This window comes from Erinaceus europaeus, chromosome 17 (assembly GCF_950295315.1).
Source record: "Erinaceus europaeus chromosome 17, mEriEur2.1, whole genome shotgun sequence".
Taxonomy (NCBI): domain Eukaryota; kingdom Metazoa; phylum Chordata; class Mammalia; order Eulipotyphla; family Erinaceidae; genus Erinaceus; species Erinaceus europaeus.
The window spans coordinates 60,203,319-60,230,418 of NC_080178.1; the positions used below are offsets into that span (position 1 = coordinate 60,203,319).

At 38.1% G+C, this 27,100-nt stretch overlaps 1 protein-coding gene across 13 annotated transcripts in view; it reads left to right on the top strand.

Annotated features, from left to right (window-relative positions):
* DLG2 (discs large MAGUK scaffold protein 2) overlaps positions 1–27,100 on the top strand; it is a 1,912,587-nt gene that overhangs the window by 1,333,819 nt on the left and 551,668 nt on the right. For all 13 annotated transcript variants that reach the window (XM_060176807.1, XM_060176791.1, XM_060176792.1 and 10 more), the window contains one exon: positions 21,906–22,030. In XM_060176807.1, coding sequence (XP_060032790.1) covers positions 21,906–22,030 — 125 coding nt within the window. The remainder of the gene's footprint in view (positions 1–21,905; positions 22,031–27,100) is intronic.

Genomic DNA, 27,100 nt, shown 5'->3' on the forward strand with positions numbered 1-27,100 from the left:
TTCAAGCCTTTTTTCTTTTAAAATCTAATTGGATTCTGACTGTGACTAGGGAGTGAAGGGGAGACCACGGAGGTGAATTAGTTCCTTTGAGCTTCTGTTGAGCAAACACTGTGCTTGTGCACCTTCAATACAGCAGGAGGCCAAACAGTATCTTTTTTTTTTCTTCTTAAAAGATAAGCTACTTGATCATATGGAAATGGTAGAAGCAAGAATAAATAAGATAAGAAATGTTTAAGTATACCTTTTTTAAGAAATAGGTAAGGTAAAGCCCATACAATCTTTAGCGTGGTGATGTTCACTGAAAATAGAGCTCAGATTTGTGATTCAGTAAAACATTTATATGGCATTATGTGCCAATAAATACAATTAACATGGTTCCTTTCTCAGAACCCAGTGTTTGTAAGGGAATGGGATAACTTCTGCAGTATAGCAAGACAGGTGTATGTAGGGAGCACAAAGCCAGACCTATCTAAATCTAATGGGTGGGGGCTGGTGAGGTAGCTCACTTGGGTGGGTGCCTCCTTTAGGCAGGTAATTTAGATCCAAGTCCCAGCTACACCAAATGGCAATAAAACGGCACTGGGGGAGTTCTTAGACACTGTGGTGTTTGTGCTTGCCTGTCGTGTGTGTGTGTGTGTGTGTGTGTGTGTGTGTGTGTGTGTGTGTGTGTGTGTGTGTGTGTGTGTGTGACAGTTATCAGTGAAGCTCTGATGATGACAACAAAACAGAACAAACACACCAAAAACAGTCCAAGTGGTAAGTTACATAAGCTTTACAGGAAACATAATGTTTCAGAAAAGCCATATGTTCAGCAATTTGTGAGACAATTCAATTCATGAAAGAAGAGTTAAAACTGGTCTTAATTCTCAAAAAGCTCTGATAAAACCAGATGTTATGAGTAAAACTTTTCTATCTAGCTAACCAAGGAAAGATCACATTTAATCATGCTGTGCTTCCTCACTTCAATCTGGGCATCTCCTAGGGGATCCTTCTTCACTCATTATTCTAGAAAACCTTCACAGCTTATAAACATTGGCAGAAGACAAGAACCATTGCCACCTCGATCCATAACATTAGAAGGTAGACATAATTTAGTTAATAGAATGTAGACTTTAGCTGAAAGATACAGCTAGAGAACTGTGTGTTTCACTTGGTTCTTTCCGTTTTATTCATTTTTAAATCCATCTTTTCATTTATCTCACTATATTTAACTGTCGTAGAGAAAGATGTGATATGCACAGGGCTGTGGGAATGACAAAGATAATGTTCAATTTGAGGTTCTGGAGCTTTAGGCTAACAGAAAAAGTTAGTGCACATAGTCTCCAAATAGAAAGCAAAAAATTATCTAAAGAGAAGTAAAATCATTAAATTAACTGCTACATTTGACAAGAGGGAGTGATTGCATCCAGTTGCTAGGGTATGGGGTGAAATGAGATCAAGTGTGATTTCTTTTCTTTTTCTTTTTCTTATTTTTTTATTTTATTATTATTATTATTATTATTATTATTATTATCTCCAGGGTTTTTGCTGGGGCTCCATGCCTGCACCATGAATCCACTGCTCCTGGAGGCCATTTTTTCCTATTTTGTTGCCCTTATTGTAGTTGTTATTGTTATTGTTGTCATAGTTGTTGTTGTTGTTGGATAGGAAGAGAGAAATCGAGAGAGGAGGGGGAGACAGAGAGGAAGAGAAAAAGATAGATACCTGCAGACCTGCTTCACCACGTGCAAAGCGACCCCCTGCAGGTGGGGAGCCTGGGGCTCGGACTGGGATCCTGATGCCAGGCCTTGTGCTTTACTCCAAGTGTGCTTCAGCAGCTCCCACAAGTGTGATTTCTAAGATATAGTGGCCTGCCCTAGCAAGCAAGATTCAAGTGTAAGGAGAGGGAAAGTGTGCAAGGAAAGTATAAGCTTTATCAGGCCCACACACAGACATTCAAAATAGAGTGAAAGGTGCAGCTGGTGAGAGTGGAGTCTAGGTAGAAAACTTTGAAAGAACACTGAGAGAAAGTGGAGCCTAACCATAAAATACTGTCAATTTTATGCTAAATGAATTTGGGCGTTATTCTCTAGGTAGTAGAGAGTCAAAGAAAATTACTTTTTCTCCCTCTGGCTTTCTTCTGACACCTAAGATACACTGACATTTAATATCAAGTTCCGCCATTATATCCTGCTTCCCCACAAGATGGTTTAAGTCCTGTGATGCTGAGGATATTGTTAGTCATGTACATGACATGTGTTCAGAGTGAGTAGGATAGAGACATCGTTTTTTTCTTTTTTTTTTAAAAGTTTTTTTTATATTTATTTTATTTATTTATTCCCTTTTGTTGCCCTTGTTGTTTTATTGTTGTAGTTATTGTTGCTGTTGTCGTTGTTGGATAGGACAGAGAGAAACAGAGAGAGGAGGGGAAGACAGAGAGGAGGTGAGAAAGATAGACACCTGCAGACCTGCTTCACCGCCTGTGAAGCGACTCCCCTGCAGGTGGGGAGCCGGGGTTCGAACCGGGATCCTTATGCCGGTCCTTGTGCTTTGCGCCACCTGCGCTTAACCCGCTGCACTACAGCCCATTTTTTTCTTAATTGGGTACCCTTTATGTGTCAAACAATACTCAGTGCCTTCACACTGAAAAGATCATTCTTGCACTGATTTAAGATGTATAAGCTGACATTCGAGAAATATAAGGAAATAGCCCAATATTTTATGCTCAACTAGCAACATCAAGATTCAAAATAAGTAAGGTCTCTTGGTTCCAAAACTTGTCCTCTTTCTACTGTATCACAGTCATACTGATTGATTGCAGCCCTTCCTCCCTTCTTTCCTTCAGACAGAGGCAAGGAGGAAAAGAAGGAGTGAGAGAGCCCACCCATTGCACCAAAGATACCTTCAATGTAGTGGGGGCCTAACTTGAACCTGGATTATGCAAAAAAAAAAAAAAAAACCCACCTAATTTCTTAAATATAATTCTTGAATGCTTATGTGTTTGGGATTGTTCAAGGAGTTGGAAAAGTAGTATAGGAACAAACATGATGAAGAGGCCTGCCTTCTAGAACTTTAGTGAAACAGCCAGACAATAAGTAAATAAGTAAAGTGAGTTCATATGGTGCTGGATGCTAAGGACTACTTAAAATAGCTCTTTTTAAAAATTTTTTTGTATTAATTTAGTAGTGATTGACAAGATGATAGGATAAGAGGGGTTCAGTTCTATATAATTCCCACCACCAGAGTTCTGTATCCCATCCCTTCCCTTAAAAGATTTATATTCTTTATTCCTGTGAGCATGGACCCAGAAAAAGTATATAAATACCATTAACTGTAAACCTCATTGATCTGATTTGGGGCCCATATCTGTTTCTATTTATCACAGAAGCCTGTATAACTTCTGCATCCCTGTATATTTGAGCTCATTTCCCATGGTCATAGTTAGGAACATTCCAGGCTGTGCTCATTTCAGGACCAGTCTTCCTTGAGTGGCAGACTATTTTGACCCAGCCTCCCTTTCAAGAGTGGACATTTTCTACCACTGTTGTTCTGTGTCAAGGGCAAGGTCCTATAGAGGCCCACAGGAGGGTCCACTATGCTGTTCCTGATGGAGATGACCTGTTATGATGGAGTGAGGGATCTATTAGAGGTCTAGGCCCATAGTTTGATGTGACTCAATAAGTGCAGCAAGTAAATAGAAAGACCTAAAAAAAAAAAAGAAAGAAAAAGAAAAGAAAACATAAAGTATGTAATCAAATAGTTTCTACTTAGACCTAGATAACCTTCTCACCTACTTCATGTTTCACTTACTTCAATCACTCTAATTCCAACTATGTCAGATAAAGTTAGGGCTACAAAAGTTGGATAAGGACAAGAGACCTGAACACTTTAATGATGGCCCTTTTGATCACTATCAGGTCACCCCATCATCTGGGGCCGTAGTCAGGGAATCCTGGGATTCCCACATAAATAAAATAGTAGTTGTTAATCATTTTGGTCTCAGGATCTCTTTTATAATTAATGAGGACTCACAGTTTACTTCTGGTTTTTGTTTGTTTTTGTTTATGTGTATGTGTGTGTTTTTTGTGTATGTCCCCACTAGAACCTGGCACATTTGTGATTCCATTGAGCCTGGTAGATTGTTTTTCTTTTAATTTCAGAGAAAAACAAGGAGGAAGAGATGCCCATTTATATGCTATTTTCATACATTTTCTATCAGTATGTGTATTACAGTAGAAAATAAAATGGAAAACTAAAATATGTTTATTAACTTATAAATAAGAATAACATATTCATTACTTATTAAAACATGTGGATTTTGAACCAGATAGTATCTCACCCCTTGGTGAGAAGTAATTTGTGTCCAGTGGAAGAAGCAGGCATATATTTGAAATTAATGCAAAAATCTATTAGGGTTAACTTAAAAGGAAGTAATGGTAGATACATCTTTTCACATTACCTACCCTATAGTGGTCATATATACCACTGTAAAAATTATTATTTTAATATATAACCAAATAATAGGTTTGTGTAAGAATATTAATTCCAGAGTCCCAGATATGCCACAGGATTCTTCGTTTTCTCAAGATCAATGACTGAGCTGATGGTTCATAAGTACACGTATTTGATAAAATTTAGATATACACTGGTTTAATTTTTGGAATAGTATTACTGTCAGTCATGAAAAATGGGGGTCAGATTTTCAGACATTCATAAAACCTGAATAATGTCTCTTCCCTTTAGAACAAGTATACCCTCAATATCTGCTTCTTCCTATTTTATTCCCTATACGAGGTCAGTTGACATTTACCACACTGTTTTTTTTTTCTATTGCTTTTACTATTCAGGGTTCATTTTACCCTCCTAGGTGTTTTGCCTACTTTCGAAGGCATTTTTGATTGTTAAGTGAGCACACCTCTATCAGGACAGAATAATTTATTGTCAGTCATGGAAGCCATGTAATAAGTCATGTAATAAGAAGAACTAGTGAAGTTAAAGGCCAGGGCAGTGATGCAGAAGTCAGGAGGCAATGGTTACATTCAAGGAATCATTCAGCAATATTGAAGATTATTTAAATGTAGAAACTATTAGGAGTCATGGAAAATACCTTGATATTATAACTAATTAATGATCTTCCTGTTTGTTTATTATTTTCTATGTAAAAATTGTTCAAAACTGCCTATTCGGTTTCTTGAGTTTTCAGATAACACAAACAGATATCATTTGAAATAGAATGTTTAATGTTGATCCAAGAGAGGGTTCCATTATCACCAACTTACAAAGAAATCATTGGCTAGTAGTTAAGAGACTATGTTGAGAAGTTAAGGTTTCTGGTGGCACTTAATTAATTGCTGCAGGTTAGAAGACTGGTGATGGTTAGAAATTTTGTAGTTGGAGTAGCAAGGGTAGCATCTTAATTCAAACCTTGGTAGTTCAGACCTCAAATATAGTTGATCCCAAATTATTTTCCCTGATTTGTGATTTAATCCACCCAACCTACTCTTTTTTTAATTTTTTTTTATTTAACAAAGGAGACATTAACAAAACCATAGAATAAGAGGGGTACAATTCCACACAATTCCCATAACCCGATCTCCATATCCCATCCCATCCCCTGATAGCCTTCCCATTCTCTATCTCTCTGGGAGTATGGATCCAGGGTCGTTGTGGGTTGGAGAGGGTAGAAGGTCTGGCTTCTGTAATTGCTTCCCTGCTGAACATGGGCGTTGACTGGCCGATCCATACTCCCAGCCTGTCTCTCTCTTTCCCTAATAGGGTGGGGCTCTGAGGAAGTGGGGCTCCAGTACACATTGATGGGATCGTCTGTCCAGGGAAGTCTGGTCAGCATCTTGCTGGCATCTGGAACCTGGTGGCTGAAAAGAGAGTTAACATACAAAGCCAAACATATTGTTGAACAATCATGGACCCAAAGACTTAACTCAGCTTATACACTGTGCTTGAAATAATCTTGCGGAAATGCTGCATTAATCACATCATTTATTATTTAGAAATCCTCATTTCTCCAGGAAATCATTCCATTTGGAGTTTGGCATTCAGAAAACTTTCATATAACCTCTCAAGAAACTGTTGTGGGTTCCCAAGGAAATAAATGTGCCTTCTCCTTATTCCTGATAATCGCTTAACCACACATCTTTTTTTCTCAACAGCATCCCGACTTCCATTAAGGGAGGAGTTTCCTGGTCTGGCACATTGCCTGGTGTGTAGAAAGTATACTCGGTGTACAACTAGGAGGTAGTGCCGTGGATAAAGTTCTCAAGCGTGAGGTCCTGAGTTTAATCACTGATATTGCATATGCCAGAGTGGTGCTTTGGTTCTCTTTCTCTCTCTCTAATTGATAATTAATATTTTTAAAAAGAAAGTACTCAACTAGTGCCAACTATTATTACTCTTGATCAAGACCTCAGATCTCTCGTATGTGTGTCCACCAATTGGCACCAGTAGTTCTCTCAAACCTAACACTTTTTTGTTTTCTTATTTATTTATTTATTTATTTATTTATTTATTTATTTATTTATTATAGGATAGAGACAGAGATATTGAGAAGAGAGGGGGGAGATAGAGAGGGAGAGAGACAGAGAGACACCTACAGCCTTGCTTCAGCATTTGTGAATCTTTCCCCCTGCAGCTGGGGACTGGAGGCTTGAACCTGGGTCCTTGTACACTGTAATGTATGCTTAACCAGGTACATACACTACTGCCTGGCCCCTGTTTTATTTTCTGAACTGGAGTCTTGCGCATATATGATACATGATTTCATGACTTCCTGACCTCTTGTGTAGAGGGAGGAAGTGTGGAGGGAGAACCAGAACCACAGCCCTGGAATTTTCTCCACTTCTATAACATTGCCCATGTGGTAGGTATACTGGGACAGTACACATGGCAAGGCATATACATTACCCAGTGAGCCATCTCTCTGACCCTCAAACTGCACTTTTTTTTTTTTTTGAAATTGTGTTATTAGGGAAATAATGATTTACAAGAGAATTGTCACATGTGTACGATTTCTCAGCCTTCTGTGATAGGTGTCCACACACCATTTCCACCACCTGTCTAGATCCTCCTCCAGCATAGTATCCTGGTCCCCAACACCCACTACTCTTAACTCCACCCCCAATCCTTGGCCTTGCTGCAACATACCATCCCTAGACCAAATTTCACTCTGTGTTTTGCCTTTTCTTGCTTCTTAATTTGTACCTAAAATGCTATCATTTGGATAGTTAGCCTTTTCCTGGCTGATATCACTTAATATGGTTTTGAAGTGTGCTGGGAATTGGTTTCTCCTGATCTATTCTCCTTGCTTCTGCTATAATTTTGTCCACCTTATGTATGGCCTCCCTGTTCAGCTGTGCATTACCTTTTATTCTATCTTTCCCTCACAAATTCTGAATATCAGCTCTACCTGTAATTGTCTCAACCCTTACCACTCTCACTGCTAGCAGTCTAGTTCAACTACCATCAATATATGACCACACTGTTGCAACTGGTCTCCTTATCCTCCAAGTAAACTCTCTCAGCAAACTTTAAACTAAACTAGATTATTTTACTTCCCTATCTCAAATCATCATCCAAAAATCTTACTGTGTGCCCCCTTTCAGATAGAAAGGTTCCCCTCTTGGGAGTGGGCTGTAGCGTAGCGGGGTAAGCGCAGGTGGCACAAAGCACAAGGACTGGTGTAAGGATCCTGGTTCGAGCCCTCGGCTCCCCACCTGCAAGGGTGCCTGCAGGTGGGGGTCACTTCACAAGCAATGAGGCAGGTCTGCAGGTGTCTATCTTTCTCTCCTCCTCTCTGTCTTCCCCTCCTCTATCCATTTCTCTCTGTCCTATCCAACAACGATGACATCAATAACAATAACTACAACAGTAAAACAACAAGGGCAACAAAAGGGAATAAATAAATAAATATTTTAAAAAAAGAAAGTTACCCATCTTTATACATAACAAGGTTGAGCTATGTATCTTGAGGCAAACTTTTGTTTGCTGTTAGATCAGTTTTAGAGGGTAATATATAGTAAGATATATTTGCAAGGAAAAATTAAAGATGAATTTGTTCAAAATGATGAAAGAGTGGATCGGGAGGAGGTTTCACATTGGGTAACATATTGGACTCTCAAGCATGAGGTCCTGAGTTCTATCTCTGGCAACACATGTGCCAGAGGAAAACTCTGGTTCTCATTCTCTCTGTGTTTCTCATAAATAAATCTTTTGGGAGTCGGGCAGTAGCACAGTGGGTTAAGCTCAAGTGGTGCAAAGCGCAAGGACCCGTGTAAGGATCCTGGTTCAAGTCCCCAGTTCCCCACCTGCAGGGCAGTCACTTCACAGTCAGTAAAACAGGTCTGCAGGTGTCTTTCTCTCCCCCTCTCTGTCTTCCACTTCTCTCTCCATTTCTCTCTGTCCTATCAAACAGTGATGACATCAACAACAACAACAAAAACAACAAAGGCAACAAAAGGGAAAATAAATATAAAAAATTAAAAATATTAAAAAATAGGGAGTCGGGCTGTAGCGCAGCGGGTTAAGCGCAGGTGGCGCAAAGCACAAGGACTGGCATAAGAATCCCGGTTCGAACCCCGGCTCCCCACCTGCAGGGGAGTCACTTCACAGGCAGTGAAGCAGGTCTGCAGGTGTCTATCTTTCTCTCCTCCTCTCTCTCTTCCCCTCCTCTCTCCTTTTCTCTCTGTCCTATCCAACAACGACAACAACAATAATAACTACAACAATAAAACAACAAGGGCAACAAAAGGGAATAAATAAATAAAATAAATATTAAAAAAATAAAATAAAAATAAAAAATAAAATAAATCTTTTTAAAATGATACAAAAAAGAAAATTCTGAGTCTGATATTAATGTATTCCTTGACTAAAACTTATGCTGACATATTTGGGGAACATCCAAGGTTTTTTTTTTTATACGATATATGAAAAAATGAATTGAAAATTTGAATCTTATAATCTACAGCACTGCTTGTGAATTTCTCCCCTTCAAATGAGGACAAAGTGTTAGAACCTGGGCTTTGAAACAAAATAATGTTGTGCTCTATCAAGTGTGTGCACCTGCCCTGCCACTATTCTTCTTGGAGTAACTATATCACCTGTTTGTTGTTATTGTTGTTGTTGCTGTTATTGTTGTTGTGTAGTGATTTAATAATGATTTACAAAATTATAGTACAATAGGAGTATATAATTCCACACCATTCCTACCACCAGAGTTATGTGTCCCCAATTTCTTCCACTGGAAATTGCATTAGTTCTCCCAAGGTCACAGATATGTGTTGACATATATATTTCCATTTGTTCTATGGTCATGCCTTCTCTTCCTTTCTAAGTCACACCTACACCTATTACTACTTCCAAATGTCCTTCCTTTCTGTTCCTCCTCTCTGCAGGTCTTGGGGTCTTAACCATTTGTTTTTGTTGTTGTTGTTTTGATTTTTAAGTTTTTAGCAGTTATTCTCTTTTTATTATTATTGATTTAATAATGATCGACAAGACCGTAGGATAAGAAGGGTCAATTCCACACAATACTCACCACCAGATTCCATATCCCACCCCTCCATTGGAAGCTTTCCTATTCTTTCTTTATACCTCTGAAGCATGGACCCAGGATCAGTATGGGGTTCAGAAGGTGGGAAGTCTGGCTTCTGTAATTGCTTATCCATTGTACATGGACGTTGGCAGGTTCATCCATACTCCCAACCTGTTTCTTTTTTTTCCCTAAGTGGGCAGGGCTCTGGAGAGGTGGGGTTCCAGGGTACATTGGTGAGGTCATCTGTCCAGGGAAGTCAGGTTGGCATGATAGCATCTGCAACTTGGTGGCTGAAAAGCATTAAGATATAAAGAAGGAAAATTTTAATAATCAGGAACCTGAAGGTAAGCCTATAACAGATGAGATTTGGGGTCTCCATTTTGCAAAAGGCTAGTAGGTCTATTTTAGGTATATTCCAAGGGGCCAATGACTTTACTATTTTTTTCCTGAGCTTGATAGCTAACATGCAGGTGGACTAAAGGTATTGTCTGGTGAGATGGTGCCAGAGTTGGAAATGGGACTAGAAAGCTGAATTTGGACATAGAGTAGCTCCACAGTATGGAAGATGTATATAAATATTGTTATCTGTAAACCCTATCAATTTGATCTGGGGCCCATATTTGTCATAGGAATCTGTGTAACCTCTATAGTCCTATGGGTCTGAGCTCTCATTCCATGGTCTTAGCTAGGAACGTTCTAGACTGCATTCATTTCAGGACCAGTTTTCCTCGAATGGCAGAGTATTATGAAACAGCCGCCCTTGGGAGAATGGAGCAGTCCCTACCAATGTTGACCCACATTAAGGCCAAGGTCCTGTAGAGGCCTACAGAGGGTGTATGAGGTTGTTACTGATGGAGATGACCGGTGACTGTGGAGAGAGGGATCTGTTAGAGGTCTAGGCCCATTATGTCTATGTGGGAATCCCAGAATTCCCTGACTAGGGCTCTGGCATTAAAGTATGCCTGTCTCTTGCCCTTATCCAGCTTGTGTAGTCCTTACTTTGTCTGACAAGATTGGCCTTGTGAGTTATTGAAGGAAGTGAAATAGGACATAGGTAAGGAGGTTATCTAGGTCTAAGTAGAAACTATTTAATTAAATACTTAATTTTAAGAAGTGTCTTTTTTAGGTCTTTCTACTTACTTTGCTGCACTTATTGAATCACTGCAAACTATTGTGTACTTTTATATTAAGGTATATATTTTCCCCTAACTTGTAGATACATGTTGTCTATCTAATGGGCCCTAAGACAGCAGGAACTTTCTCCATTCTGTATAAAACCCATATTTCTCCCAGTCCTGGAACTTCTGGGACATAGCTCATTTTCCTGCATGCTTCTTTTGATCCATGCCATTTAATACTGCAACTGCCGAGTTCAACTAAATCAATGCAACCAGTACCATCTTGACATGGTTCATGTTGGATTGTGTCCAGAGACACCAGGCATGGAAGTCAACCCTTCAGCTCCAGTACTCTGGTGAGACCGTTCCTAGCTCATAGGACTTCTCAATTCCATTTCAGGTGGTGCACTTCTTAACAAGGGGTCTTAATCATAAATCCTGAGTGTAGACCCTATTCTCAACCCCTCCTTCAGGGTTTGCTTACTCTCTTCTATACCTTCAATCTTCCTATGCAGGGACTTTATCCCTCTAATACACAGACATGGTTTAGTCCATTTCCTCTAATTTTTTTTCTCTGCTTCTCTCTTTCTTTTCTTCTGCCTCTCTCTCATCACATGCTATCACATTGCTCCCCTGAGAACAAAATCCTTTCACAAAGATAGTAATCTATTCCCACTCTTATCTTTTTTACTTCTAATGAGTTCTTTGGCTACAGTTATCTAGGATTTTCTTCCCCTCTTTGTGGAAACTTATAACACATAGTAAATGGTATGTGTTAATGCCTAAGTTTATAAAACCCAATTACATAAATTAACTATGAATGAATGCATACATTTATGCTTTTTTTGCAGCTGTAACATATTAAACATGACAACATTAATAAGCAGACCATAAAAAAATACTGCCACATATTCATTTTCCATAGCAATTTTTATGAGATTAATTTGACATATCTAGTCCTAAGGGTCATGATTCATATTAAATGTGCAGCTTCTCATTATGTCTTATACATATAAATGTATGGTTTTATAGTTCCTAAAGGACCAAGAAAGTATAAAACCTAAAGCATTTATTGCCAGAGACAGAAGGGAGAAATAATTGTCCAAATGTTATTCCTATCATGCTCATCTGCTACTTTTGTTATCAAAGATGACTTTCTGGTAATTAAAGGAGTATACACACAAAATAAAGTGATCATCTTCACCTAGCTTATCATCATAAACTTCCACTGAAAGAAGCTTAGTGTTAACTCCACAATGAGAAATAAAACACTGATCCATCACCCTGCCAGTCAGATGAACATAACTGCAGACAAAATATAATTTTTACTTTATTTTATTTTATTTCATTTTATTTTTTTTTCTTTCACGGTTATAGCTGGGGCTTGGTGCTGGAACTATAAATCCATTGCCCCTAAAGGTTGGTTGGTTTTTTTTTTTTTTTTTTCATTTTATTGGATAGGACAGAGAGAAATTGAGAGAGGAGGGGAAGATAGGGAGGAAAAAAGACAGACACCTTTAGACCTGCTTCACTGCTTGTGAAGGAGTTCGAACCTGTATCCTTACTTGGGTCCTTTTGCTTCTTATTATGTGCACTTAACCCAGTGTGCCACTGCCCGGCCCCCCACAATATAATTTTTAAATGTGAAAAGCAGAATCCCCCAAGTGCCCTTTTTTCAACATTAGTCTATTTTCTTTCAGCATTTTCCATGTAAGGAAATTTCACTCTGAACACATCATTCTTAAAACTCTTCCCTCTGCACACTTCTCTAGTTCCTCTAGTTTGTGGTTTCTAGATAATGATAATTTAATAAAACAAATTAGGACATCCCAATTGTAACTTCTCTAAATCATAATCAAGTGAAAGCAAGAATATATTATTCCTAGAATAATAATTTTACTCATAGATATATGGATTGTTAGATATTAAACTCAAAATATAAACTTTGGGGGGATCTTTGTTTAGTTACTGGCAAGCAACAGTATCCAGCAATATTTACACTTCATTCATAGCTTTATTTTTTAAATTTATTTTTTATTTATAAAATGGAAATATTGACAAGACCATAGGATAAGAGGGGTACAGTTCCACACAATTTCCACCACCCCAGAACTCCATATTCCATTCCATCTCTTGAAAGCTCTCCTATTCTTTATCCCTCTGGAAGTATGGAACCAGGATCATTATGGGATGCAGAAAGTGGAAGGTCTGGCTTCTGTAATTGCTTCCCCACTGAACATGGACATTGGCAGGTCAATTCATACTCCCAGTATGTCTCTATCGTTCCCCAATGGGGCAGAGGTCTAGAGAGATGGGGCTCCAGGACACATTGGTGGGGTCGTCTGTCCAGGGAATTCAGGTTGGCATCATGGTAGCATCTGGAGCCTGGTGGCTGAAAAAGAGTTAAGATATAAAGCAGAATACATTGTTGAATAATCATGAATCTAATGGCAAGAATATTGTAGATGAGCTTTGGGGTCTTCATTTTGGAAAAAAGCTAGTAGGTCTATTTTAGGTATATTCCAAGGGGCCTATGACTTTACTAGTTTTTGCCTGAGCTTAACAGCTAACGTGCAGGTAGACCTAAGGTATTGTCTGGGGAGATGGTGTCATAGCTTAAGATTTACTTATTTTATTTGAGAGAGAGAGAACTATAGAGAGGGGCATACAAAAGGATCGCTCTGCTTCAGAATATGAAGTGCTATGGATTAAACCCAGGTCCTCATGAATGTCCTGTACTATTTCCATTCAACCATCTTCGCAGCTGCTACACTAGTAATAGACTTGGGCCCATTCATCTTTTGCTGAGTTAGTATTCTAGAGAAGATGAATGCAAGGAAGACTTTCAGCAGAGATTTATCTATGAAAAGATAAATTTTATTGTATATGCCACTCCAGATTTACTACTTAAAATAAAGTGACTTCCAGGAAATTTAGAAGGTTATTTGCTAACAAATGAAACTTTAGAGAAAGTGGTATTTTTCTACTGGCATATACCCTAAAAATCCTTATTTTAATTTTATATTAACTATTTTAATCTTTCTTGGATTTTTTTTTTTTTTTTGCCTCTAGGGTTATCGCTGGAACTCAGTGCCTGCACTATGAATCCACTGCTCCTAGAGGCTATTTTTTTCCATTTTCCTTGCCCCTGTTGTGGTTGTTATTGTTGTTATAGCTGTTGTTGTTGTTGGATAGGACAGAAAGAAATCGAGAGAGGAGGGGAAGACAGAGAAGGGGAGAGAAAGATAGACCTGCAGACCTGCTTCACCACCTGTGAAGCGACCCCCCCCCGCCCCCCGGCCCCAGGTGAGGAGCCGGGGGCTCGAACCTGGTTCCTTATTCCGGTCCTTGCACTTTGTGCCTGGTGCACTTAACCCACTGCGCTACTGCCTGGCCCGTTTCTTGGTATCTTAATCCTACCTACTTCTAGTCTCTTTTCATTCAGATTTGTTCGCTAATAGCAAAGTTATACACTAGTAATTTTCAGTATAGGTGCATGCTAGTAATTTACATATTGAATTCTGTAGTATGATTATATGTATTAAAATATTTATGTCGTTTAAATTATATTACATAAAATAAATGGAGCAAATGTGTAGCTGTTATACTTATATATTGATAATTCTTGGGAGTGAGAGGAGAATTGATTCTCTTAGAGGAAAGGTATAGGAATCATTGCTTTGTTAAGAAGTTATATGACATTTTAATGTTTTTCAAAATATCATGGGTGCTAAAAGGTTAAAAATGCTGTTTTAGCAGCCTGGAAATATTTCAGGCTACTAAAGCACAAGATTTGCATGCCTGGATAGAACCCAGTTCTGAATGTACAAGAATGGTGCTCTGGTCTCCCTCTCTCGTTTGGCACTCTCTCTTTCTCTCAAGTGAAACTACTTTATATGAAATAAATCTCGTGGAAAAGATATTACCTGAGTCTTCCTTTACTAGAGTTTCCAAGTAAATTGTCTTCTCCAAGAGAAATAATATATACTAGAAGTGTAGGCTGAAATCCATGAACAAATGAGTAAATAAAGGCATGAATGGATGAATACTTGGATGTTTCTTCCCCTCATTGCCCTTACTCACATAAGGACCCTTTTAACAATGGTATGTGGACATCCAAAGGAAATGAACTGATAGTGATTGATCATCACCCATGCAACAAGATCTATTTTAACACTGTAGATTGATTCTCTGCAAAAGCAGTTCTTAAAGGTCAGGACTCCAGGTTAAGAGATTTAACCATGGTTAAACCATTTAGCAAAGGTTGAAAACTGGGATTCAAACTCAGGTCTGAATAGCTCAAAACAACACTTTTCTCACTAGAAAGTTTCTGAATATCTTCTGATATTAATAGAATAGGCCTTTTTCAGAAACCATAAGCAGAAAGAAAGGTTTATTGTAGCTATGCTTTAGTTGTTTCCTTCCCATCAACATATTTTATAACCCCAGAGAAGCAGGGTGTTTCCAATACATAGAGAGCTGATGATATGTGGAACCTAAAAAAGTCAGCTTGAATCCAAAAATTCACTGTTGATTTTCTTTCTGCCTTTAGAAAAGTACTGTACTCTTCAGCCTCCGGGGTTTCAGTGTATTTGTTGTATTTTTAATATATAAAAAGGTAAAATCTTGTGGTCCAGGAGGTAGTGCAGTGGATAAAGCCTTCAGCTCTCAAGCAGGAGGTCCTGAGTTTGATCCCCAGCAGCACAGGTACCAGAGAGATATCCAGTTCTTTCTCTCTCTCTCCTCCTATCTTCTTCATGAATAAATAAATAAAATCTTAAAAATAAATAAATAAAAAGGTAAAATTCATGTCTATCACATAGAGTGAGAAGCCAAACTCAGTGTTGAACCAAGAAAAGATGGATGAGAAATCAATCAATACTGGTTCTTGAGAACATTTTTAACATTTTATAAGGAACGTTATACTTTTTTTTTTAAGTTTACCTTCTTAGGTAATTTGAATTATTTGACTTTTCAGATTGAGAGAGGGATAGGGAAAGGGAGGGGTGTAGAGAGAGAGAGAAAGATACCACAGCACAGAAGCTACCTTCTGTGCTATCTTCTGTGGAGAGAGAGAGAGAAAGATACCACAGCACAGAAGCTACCTTCTGTGCAGTGGGGGCTGGGCTTGAATCTCAGTGGCAACCATGGCAGAGCAGCACACTATCCAAGTGAGCCGTTTAGCTCACCCTGAATTGTTTCGAACAATTTTTCTGTTGTTATGTAATTAATATTTTCATATGAAAAGCCAAGTGCATTGATATACTTGGGTGAGTAGTTGAGGCATCCAAGGAGAAATTAGATGATTAAGCAAGAAATAAAGGGTTGAGTTTTGGTTAAACTGGATATCTCACTTGGGAACCAAAAATCTTAACAAATAACCTTTTGGACCTTGAGCCACATATTATCCCTGAGAAGTGTGCACATTTAGCAAAGTCTTGCTTTGGAAGTTAGGTTATTAAGGAATGAACTGGATTGAATATGTTGGAGACTATTTAGTGGCATAGTGTACTGAAGGTTGCAGCTTCAAACTTCCGACTGGTTAAAACTTTTTAAAATGTTCTGAAATTCTCAAAATGCACATGAATCAAGTTTTATTATACCTTATAATGGGTGGGTGAGGCTGCCCACTGTACCATTTTTAATTTGAATTCTCAGGCATGGTTTACAGTGCAAGAACTCTGTAACACTGACACATTCTATAAAATACATGTACACATACAAAATGAGCCATTGTCTTTGAATATAATAAGTGGTTATCATACTTTCAAAGTATACCTTTTTTTTCCTGTCAATTTTATATAGTGCACATTTTACCTTATCAGTATCACTATAACTTTAATGACTCAAAAATACAGCCACATTTAGCTGTAGAACATAGTGTCTTCAGTCATTTCCCTTTTGCTTTAATGTTTGTTTTCCGTTTTTAGTTGTTTGTTATAGGTTTTCTTTTGATTTACTTTTAACATTAGAAGTATGACAGTGTATTCAAAGTTGGAACACGTTTCTTTTCAAACAACTGTGCTTATTTCTTTAAGATAGACTCCTAGAATTTTTTTTATTTTATTTTTATTAGTTATTTACTATTTACTTACAAAATTATAAGATAAAAAGGGTATAATTCCAGATGGTTCCCACCACCAAAGTTCTGTGTTCCCAGTCTTTCTATTGGAAGCTGCAATAGTTCTCCCAAGGTCACAGGTATGGGCTGACTCTATAACCATCTATAGTTATGTCTCTCTTTATATATATTTCCATTTTTTCCATTTTGTTGTTGGATAGGACAAAGAGAAATTGGGAGAGGAGGGAAAGTTAGAGAGAGGGAGAGAGAGATAAACACGGCCAACCTGCTTCATAACTTGTGAAGTGACAACCCTCCCACCGCCCGCCCCCTGCAGGTGGGGAGCCAGGAGCTGGAACCAGAATCCTTGCACTGGTCCTTGCACTTTGTGCTTCATACTTTGTGCACTTAACTCAGTGTGCTACAGCCCGGCACCTCCTCACTTTATTTCTAAGTCATCCCTACACCCATTATTACTTCCAGGTGTCATTCCTTTCTTCCGCTTCTCAGATAAGAGAAATAGTGCCTGCCTTCCTCTAGTGTTTTCCAGATTCACTTCCTTTTCAGTGGTGATGTAAATACAAGATTCCTAGTTAAAAAAAAAAAAAAAAAAAAAGTTTTAGGTCCTTGTGGAATGGGGACACAGAGCCCTCTGGTTTTCTTCTGCTATCATTTACCTCTCAGGAAGTACGGATCATAATTATTTTTGTGATGCAGAAGGTGGGGGTCAGAATGGAATCATAGTATCATCTGCAACTGGGTGGCTGAAGATCAGTAAGATAGAAAGCAGGAAAAAATGTTTAATAAACAGGAACTGTAAAGTAGGAATAGAATAAATAATTTTTCATTATCAGCTAAATGGTACCGTGCCCTTCCTTATTTGCTGAGGGGAATTGGAGAGTGACAGTGTAGAGCAGGAAGTGTCATTTGGTGAGATAATAGCTTATGCTCTGAAAAGACAGCCAGCCAGTGAAGAGGGTTGAGGAACAGGAAAAAGAATGGTTTGTGCCAGCTACATTCATCAAGCACGAAATCTGCCCAAGTGCAAAGGAAATAGCAGCCCACTCAGAACTCTGCCCAGGAGCTGCTCTCACCCACATGGCACCTTACATTTTCCACTGACTGGGTCAAACTGCAGTGTTTGGTTAATTAGTCACACTTTTCAGGATCCCAGGACATCAGCCAGGGATTTGTGTGTTCATAGAGAGAATGCTGCTCAGAGGACAGAGGCTCTGATGTCTGCCCTTGCAGCTGGCTGACTCAGGTTGATTGTCAGGGGACTGAGTGATTCAGCCATGGAGAGGCAGCAGGCAGCAATTTCACTGCCACTTTTTATCTATGCAGCAATCCACTCAACACTGATCTGGCTACAAAGGCCTGAAAGGGAAGGCCAGGAGAGAACAATCAGGGGAGATAGAAAAGAACTTTAAATAATTTCCTTGGCTGAATTCAGATGAATCTCTTCTAAAGAGCCCTGGCGACTACCCAGGCCTGGCTGACAGTGATTTAATTGAAACCCAAAAGCCTTTAGGAATCCTTGGGGCCAGAAACACAAGTTCAGCTGTATTCTGCTTCTGCCTGACTCTTTTTAGTGTGGATTTCAAGCTCTCTTCCTTAAGAGAAAATTTGGTGGCAGGGGAATGCATTTTAGTAAATTCCAAAGCCACCATGTTCTCTACATTGGAGTTAATTCTAAAAATAATGGTGAAATCTTAACTAGATTTTCATCACAACTATGACTTCAAGATGTCATTTACAGAATAAGTCTTTCAAATGCATCAGTAATCCATTTCCCCCTCACAAGTTTCCTAAAGGGTGCCTTTCTCTCTAGAGGTGAGAGCTGTTTCCCTATAGATCTAGTCAGAGACCCAGAATATTCCCTTACAGTCATCCAGTTTAAGTTTTACATAGATTCTTGGGTTCCTTGTGTCCTGTGACCAGTCAGCTTCCCACTGAATGTAGGACCCTCATCTCCTTCCATACTTGACCCCAGTACTTTTTCATCATTCATCCTTCAGGTGAGCCATGATTGAAAACCTGGCCCTTCCACTTGTTTGTTTTGTTTTAATTCTCAGTAACTATACACAGAAAAAAAGCCTTCTCCTTTCACATTATACAACTTAATACATTGTGAATTGCTGTGTCTGAGTCTTCCCTTTAAGTCTTAAGAATCACATTAAGTTGTTTTATTCATTATTTATTAATTCTTATGTACCATACAAAGCACCAAGAAGTAAGAATGGATACTATGCAGTTCCTGTCCCCTATTAAGTTTAGTTTGAGGGAACAATATGTGTATGTGTGTCTGTGTGTTTGTCACAGTGCATGCCATAAACACACACATACCATAAACAAAACATAGACATGTACATATATCCAAAGAGGAGTGACTTACCCAAAGGAAAGGAGTTTGGTGTGATTATTCACTATTTCTTGGAGCAGACACCTGCCAATCAGTCTTTTAAAATAAAAGAGTCAGGCCAGCCAAAGGAGAGATGGGAAGTTTCTGATAGATTAAATTTTGGGTTTATCAGGAAAAGCATGGTAAAAATGTGCTGTGATTTTTCTGACAACCGGATAGCGTGAATAAAGGCTAACAGAAATTATAGTAGGAATTTGTGCAAGAAAGAGCCAGCAGCTTCATTTAGTTAAAGACAAAAGAGTAGAGACAGAAATAAAGGAGATAGAAGGTTTAGAACCAGCTCATGAATATCTTTCTCAAGTGACAAAGAGTAGTGTTCCCGCTCCCAAAGAAAACATGTAGAAATAACAATCAACTCATATCTTTGACTTCGGGATAACCACTGCAATTTCCACTGAGGGAATGGTGACACAGAACTCTGGTGGTGGGAACGGTATGGGGATTGTACCTCTGTTGTATTGTAATTTGTATACAAATATTAAAAGACTAATTAAAAAATAAAAACAGCAAAAAAAGAAACTGCCTCCTAAGTTACCTACCCACTAATATTAGTATGGCCATGTAATTGAGCTCATACAATGAAAATATTCCAACTACCAAATGCCAGATCACACTGTCTTTTCTGCTCTACCTTGAATTTCACATGAGTAAAATAATCCCTGTAGCCTTGGCTTCCAGTCAAATAGTGGAGCTTTGTTAAACAGGTGTCAACGGAACTTAAACAACAATTGGAGCTGTATAACTACTTTAAAGAGCTTTATGGTAGATAGTAATTTTGATTAATTCTTGTTTTTGTTCCAGCTTTATTTTCTGTCTTTTGGATATAACATACACTTTGTCACCTCAGTAGAGTTACATATGTCTTTTATTTCAAAGATCATTTTATTAGGGAAACAGTGGTTTACAGGATAGTTGTTTGCACCTGGGAATGATGACATATGGTTTTTGTTTTGTCTTCAACACTCTGTCTTTCTTCTCATTTTTCACAAGAACCCCTCCCCCTCCCCGGTTTAAAAGAAACCCGTGATTTACCTTCAGTGAAAATATCATTGTGTAGTTCTTCTGGCAGCTACCTCTGCATTCTGCACTTCTTGTTCACCTGCTCTCTAATTTGGCATGCAGCCTTAGGACACAGAGCTACTGTTTCATACTGTTCATTAAATGCACTTGTGGAGACTACCACTAAATGGCATCTCAATTCAAAGAGCATTGCAATTTTTCATAGGAGTAACAAAATGAAAATGATGTCAGGAATCAAGACATGCTGTTTTCATGGAAGTTACTACATTAATTCAACCTTTCAATATATATGTATGTGAAAACAACCCCTGGAGTTCAGGCTTTATTAATTCAGGCAGTAAAAATTACTAAATATTACCTTGACACTTGCAACGATGTAACACTCAAGTTACAGCTGCTCTTATTTTGACATTGAACTTTTTTTTTGACTAATTGAGTATCCTAATTAAGTAACTGAATTAACTGCTAAGTACTTAGTTTTCATTTCTTTTTACCCAAGAGCAGAACTTAATCAAGTGATTGCAAATTTAGTAAGCTATATTTGTTATACAGAGAAATTAAATATCCAGTGGCAGGGGACTGGTCAAATAAATGATGGCATATGACCTTGGTGAAATATTGTTTAGTCCTTTTAAGTGGATAATTATAAAGATTACTTAGCTGTAAGGACATGACTTAACAAAAAATGTAAATTATCAAAATATGATAACATAATATAGAAACATAACTTTAACATGGAGATGGAGATTAAGAACATAGAAATGTGTTTAATAGAATGGTTTGTGATTTGGGGAGACTTGTATTTGTATCTTACAAATTAATTTTTGAAGGTTATAGGTACATTGGATACCAATTACTATAAGCTTCAAGAGTTAGTATGATGGAAGCTTTATTAGAATATAAACTAGTCAGATTTAAATGCTGTAACAATATTGTATTTCTATATATACACAATGCAAATTCAAGCCTGTTTATTAAAAAAAAATCTGATATTTATTATGGCCATAGAATGGTACCCTGCCTTCTTAAGTCAGTTTCTTGTTAGATAGGAATACAACTCTCTGATGAATAAACAACGTTAGAACAAACCTGGAAATAGAAAAATGAAAACATTGGGGCCAGGTGGTGGCTTACCAAATTGAGCACACACATTACAGAGCTCAAAGACCCTGGTTCAAGTCCCTGGTTTCTACCTGCAGGGGGGAAGTTTCATGTGTAATGTGATGAAGTTGTACCACAGATTTTTTCCCTTTCTCCAACTCTATCTCTCCCTTCCTTCTCAATTTCTCTCTGTCTTTATACAATATCAATAATTTTAAAAATAATTTTTAAAATAAAAAAAAAATTTAAATGAAAACATCTAAAATTCCATTATTTTATCAAATTGAGTATTTTCATGTGACTTGTTTCCTGTCATTTTTTTCCTTTGTAATTATTTTTACAACTGAAATTTGTGATTTTTCATATCACATAATGTTATGTTTTTCCTGCTTTACTTTCTGCATAAAGGAAAAGTGTCTAACAAGCAAATACAAGACCCTTTGAATAAGCAGAATCGTGACATTCTTTGGACTCTTGCAGTACATGAAAAAGTTGATGTTCTTCCTAATCTTCCTAGGCTGCTGACAAAGCACTTTGCCACTATGGATACAAGACTGTTATTGCCTGACTTTCATTTGAGAATTTGATAATACAGGGTGCCAGGAAAACTAATTTTAGATGATAACAGCATCATCTCATGACTGCTTATTGTTTCTATAGGGCAATTCTGGACTTGGATTCAGTATTGCTGGAGGGACAGACAATCCTCACATTGGAGATGATCCTGGCATATTTATTACGAAGATTATACCAGGAGGTGCTGCAGCGGAGGATGGCAGACTCAGGTAAAGATCTGAAATTTTCAGATTATCTGCAAACTAAATCTACCACATCAAGGAGATCCATCTGTACCTTTACAGAATATTGATCTATGAAAGTTTTGTGCTTATCAAAATGAGTGTTTTAAGTGACTTTACAGGCATCTTATCAGTAACTGAATTTCAGCTGGTATTCATTCAGTTTGAATGTGTTAATAGGCTTTCACATTCAGCATTAGGCCAGGGGTTGTAAGGAGGAAATGAAAATAATCTGTTTGTCCCATGGGACTTTCAGTCTTGATAGAAAGAAGAATTTTATGGAGTGATGTAGAGATAATGAAATGTATAGGAAACAACATACTATAGACTGGTATTAGCAAATAATAGAATGACACAGATGCTAAATATATTTGCAGACTTGACAACCATTTATAAGAGTTGTGAGGTAGAAAGAAACTCTTCTATACCTCATGGAGTTCTTAGAATCTGGACAAATAATTAGTCAGGCATGAATCAGAGTGATAAGAAGAGAAGTAAAGAGAAATTTGTTAATGACATGTTCATGTCCTATACATGTGGAAGAGAACCAGAACATCTGAAGAAGTCAACAAGCATCCTGAGACATGATTTCAATGACTTTACTAATGAAGAAACTTCAGGAAGAAGAAAGAGAGGGTAGAGAAGGTTAAGCAAAACAAAACTATCAGAATAACAACAACAACAAAACAAAACAAAACAGGACATTTAAAACAGTGAAGGCAAGGAGACTTAAATTCTTCCCTCGCTATAGACCAGGCTTCCACTAGGAGAAGCTTTTATTGCAAAGATAATCTTGATTCTGACTCCAGCACCCAACCTATTAAGTTAACCTTTTACTGATGACATATTGTAGAGGTAGGAGATTTTTTGTTCCTCTACAAGGCTTTCTGTGAAAGTGCGTGAATAACTATTCCGTAGAATTCTGTTCTGTGTTTGAATCTTAAAGAATAATTCATGTTTTACTAGCCCCATAAATCTGAACGAGAACACAAAGCAAGAAAAAGCAGAATGTCATAATGAAGGGGGGAATCCCTGAGGTAGAAAGATCAGTATGAGTTGAGAGCAAGTAGGAGGAGCTGACACTGCTCTGACTGCTTGGACCTGGGTCCCACTACTTCAAGAACTAAAGACTCTTTAGGAAAATCAAAACTGCCTACATAGGGCAGTTAGAAAGTACTACAAAATTCTACCAGGTATCAAAATGCTAGCTAAAAGACACTGTAGACTGGAAAAATTAGGAGAGGTTTGAGGGGTGTTTGTGTGTGTGTGTGTGTGTGTGTGTGTGTGTGTGTGTGTGTGTGTGTGTACTAATGTTATTTTAGCATCTGAACTAAATTGTATTGTCCTCAGGCTGATAGATTCTTGACTCAGTAGACTTCTTCTGGATGAATAAATGAGTTTTCCACTGAATAAAATGACAAGAGGCTGAGGGTAGGTTAGTAATGTGACAAGGAGTGATGACAGGAAAGAATAACTTGAGCTGGGTTGTGGCCTAAAGGGCCTCATATCCCTTTCTCAGGGTGTTTTTTTTTTTAAGCATAAGTAAGCTAACTCACTGGTTTTCTTATAAATATCCTTGCAGCCAAGGATATTTGTTAACTGTCCAGTTGTCCTGAGGCAGTGATTTCTTTTGACAGCTGCAACTTGCAGCTTGTGGAAAAGAATCACCTTTTGTTTCAGGCACATCAGCATCTCCCACCAACAAGAACAAAAAGGAGTGACACTCCCATAGGAAATATGCTTTCTGACAATAGGATTGTCGAGCTGACTTGACTAAACTAATTTCTGAATGAAGAGCTATTCATGCTGCATGAGTGAGTGACTTCACATATAAGCTATGTCACTAGTTCTCTAAGTCTTGACAGGGTCTAGATCTTCTATTATCGGCCCCTTTTAAAAAGTTCAGGAATAGAGATGTTAGAAGATATGTCAGAAATTGGTGGGACAGTAATCCTTTTGTACCACTCTCCATTGATGTAGGAGAGCTCATACCTCTTACCCAAACTCAAGAGTCTAAACGTGAGCTTGAGCAGATTGTACCTAAGTTGTATCTGAACACTTCATTGTTCAGATGTTCACTACAATGACAACTGGCACTGAGAAGATAGCAGAGTGAATGTGAAACAGACTTTGATGTCTGAAGCTTACTAGCCTCATGATCAAGCCCCATGCTACTATAAGCCAGCACTAAGCAGTGCTTTGGTATTGATTAAATAACTAATTAATTAAAAAGTAAAAGAATGTCTTGCAATGGATAAAATGTTGGACTCTCAAGTATGGGGTCCTGAGTTCAGTGCCCAGCAGCACATATACCAGTGATGCCTGGTTCTTTCTCTCTCTTCCTATCCCTCTTATTAATAAATAATTAAAATATTCTTTAAAATATAAAAGAATAATGAAAACTAATGGATCAGCAAAATAACCTACCTGATACATTGTCTAGTTTTTTATATATACAACCCAGGTTCTAGCTTCCATTTTATTTGAGACCCCACCTCATAGGGATAAGATTCAGTGCTTTGGTGTCTTTGCTTCTCACCCTGTGTGCCGGCCTGTCTGTCCTCTACTTTTGAAAAAGTCAACCCAGGGCAGTGATGCCCAAATAATTTTTTAAAAAGACAACTGGCATGTCATTATTCTCTCCTTGTAAACATGGGAGGCAAACTTGGACCTGCAAAGGTCAAATGAAAAACTACGGTGTTCTGCTGCTCAGAGGCCTCATTCAGTAGTTGCAAAGAAAATAATACTAAAGGTGGCTAACATGGGGGGCAGGTGGTGGCGCTCCTGGTTAAGCACACACCCACACATACACTACGGTGAGCAAGGACCAGGGTTCAAGTCCCTGGTACCCACCTGCAGGGGGAGAAAACTTCAGGAGTCATGAAGCAGGGATACAAGTGTCTCTTTGTCTCCCTCTCTCTCCCTCCCCTTTCAATTTCTTTCTGTCTCTATCCAATAATCAATCAATAAATAAAGTGTATTGTTTTTGTGATGTGTGGAATATTGTAATTAGATAGGTAAATGTGAATAAAAATAGATGATTTGGATAGAGACTGCATAGAAAATAGTAATGTGGGGGTCAGGCACAGCGGGTTAAGTGCACATGGCGCAAAGCATAAGGACCTTTGTAAGGATTCAGGTTCTAGTCCCTGGCTCCCAACCTGCAGTGAGGTCGCTTCACAATCGGTGAAGCAGGTCTGAAGGTGTCTTACCTTTCTCTCCCCCTCTCTGTCTTCCCCATCTCTCTCCATTTCTCTCTGTCCTATCTAGCAACAACAACATCAATAACAACAATAATAATAACCACAACAATAAAACAACAAGGGTAACAGAAGGTTAAAAAAAAAGCCTCTAGGAGCAGTGGATTCATGGTGCAGGCACTGAGCCCCAGCAATAATCCTGGAGGCAAAAAAAAAAAAAGAAAGAAAGAAAGAAAGAAAGAAAAGGTAAAAGAAAAGAAAAAAGAAAAGAGTAATGTAAATAGATATTTAGACATGCACACATAATCTTCAGTATACTTACAACAACTGTATCAGGCATGGAAACAGACTGTAGAATTTCAAGAAAATTGCCAAGATTGGTCTGAAGGCATTAAAAAATTAGCCCTGTGTCTTGCCATAATTATCTTATATTACAACTACATTACTCCAAATGATATTAAGTCATCTTTTCAAATTGCTAAGTAATATCCCATTAAAAATATTACCCCAAGGCTTTATTCAGTCATCTGCCCATGGGCATTTAAGTTAATTCCATATTTTCACTATTGTGAATAATGCAGCTATGAACAAAGGGGCACACATAGCCCTTGAAATCAATGTTTTCATGTCTTTTGGCTATATACTGAACACTGGTATTGCTGAATCATGTATTCATGTATTATCAGTTCAGTTTGGAGCCTAATCTACTGATGAGAGAGATAAGATCTCTCTTTTCTGATCTGTCCCTCTATTATATATCTGACCATACTATTTCATATCAAAGACCTAGATTTCAAGTACTTATTTCTGACTGTATGATCTTGGGTCTCTTTTTAAACTCTTTGTGCTTCAACTTCCTCACTGTAAACTTAGAAAATTGTGATTACAATGTAATGATACAGTAAACATGAAAGAATTATTTGTAATTCATAATCCTTGATCCAAATGAGCTTCCGCAGAGTCAGCCATCTTGTTTTAGAAAACAAGTCCTTGCCAGTTGTGAGGTACTCTATGGTAGGCAGAATTCCTTTTTTAAAAATTTTTTATTAATATATATATTTTAAATTTATTTATTTATTTTCCCTTTTGTTGCCCTTGTTTTATATTGTTATTGTAGTTGTTATTGTTATTGATGTCATCATTGTTAGATAGGACAGAGAGAAATGGAGAGAGGAGGGGAAGGGAGAGAAAGATAGACACCTGCAGACCTGCTTCACTAAGTGTGAAGTGACTCCCCTGCAGGTGGGGAGACATGGGCCTCGAACCGGGATCCTTAGGCCGGTCCTTGAAAATTGCACCGTGTGTGCTTAACCCACTGCGCTACCACCCAACTCCCTTTTTTAATGATTTAATAAAGATTAACAAGTTGTAAGATAACAAGGTTACAGTTCCATACAGTTCCCACCACCAGAGTTCTGTCCCCTATCCTCTCCATTGGAAACTTCCTTATTATTTATCACCTGGAAGTATGGACCAAAATTCTTTATGGGAAGCAGAAGGTGGAGGGTCTGGCTTCTGTAATTGTTTCTCTTCTGTACATGGAAGTTGATAGTTTGTTCCACACCCCCAGCCTGTTTCTATCTTTCCCGAGTAAGGTAGGGCTCTGGAGAGGTGAGATTGTGAGACACATTGGTAATGTTGTCGTTAGACAGAATTCTCCAATGCCTCAGTGACCCACATCTTTCTGTAATTCCTTACTCTTGAGTGTGGGGAGAAACCCGGAATATAGTGAGATTGTACTCCCATATTGTATCATATCATATTATTACGTATAATAGGTAAGATTTACAAATGCAGTTAAGTTCCATAATTATTTGATTTTGAGTTAACCAAAAGGCCAGATGGCTGCCTGCCTGAC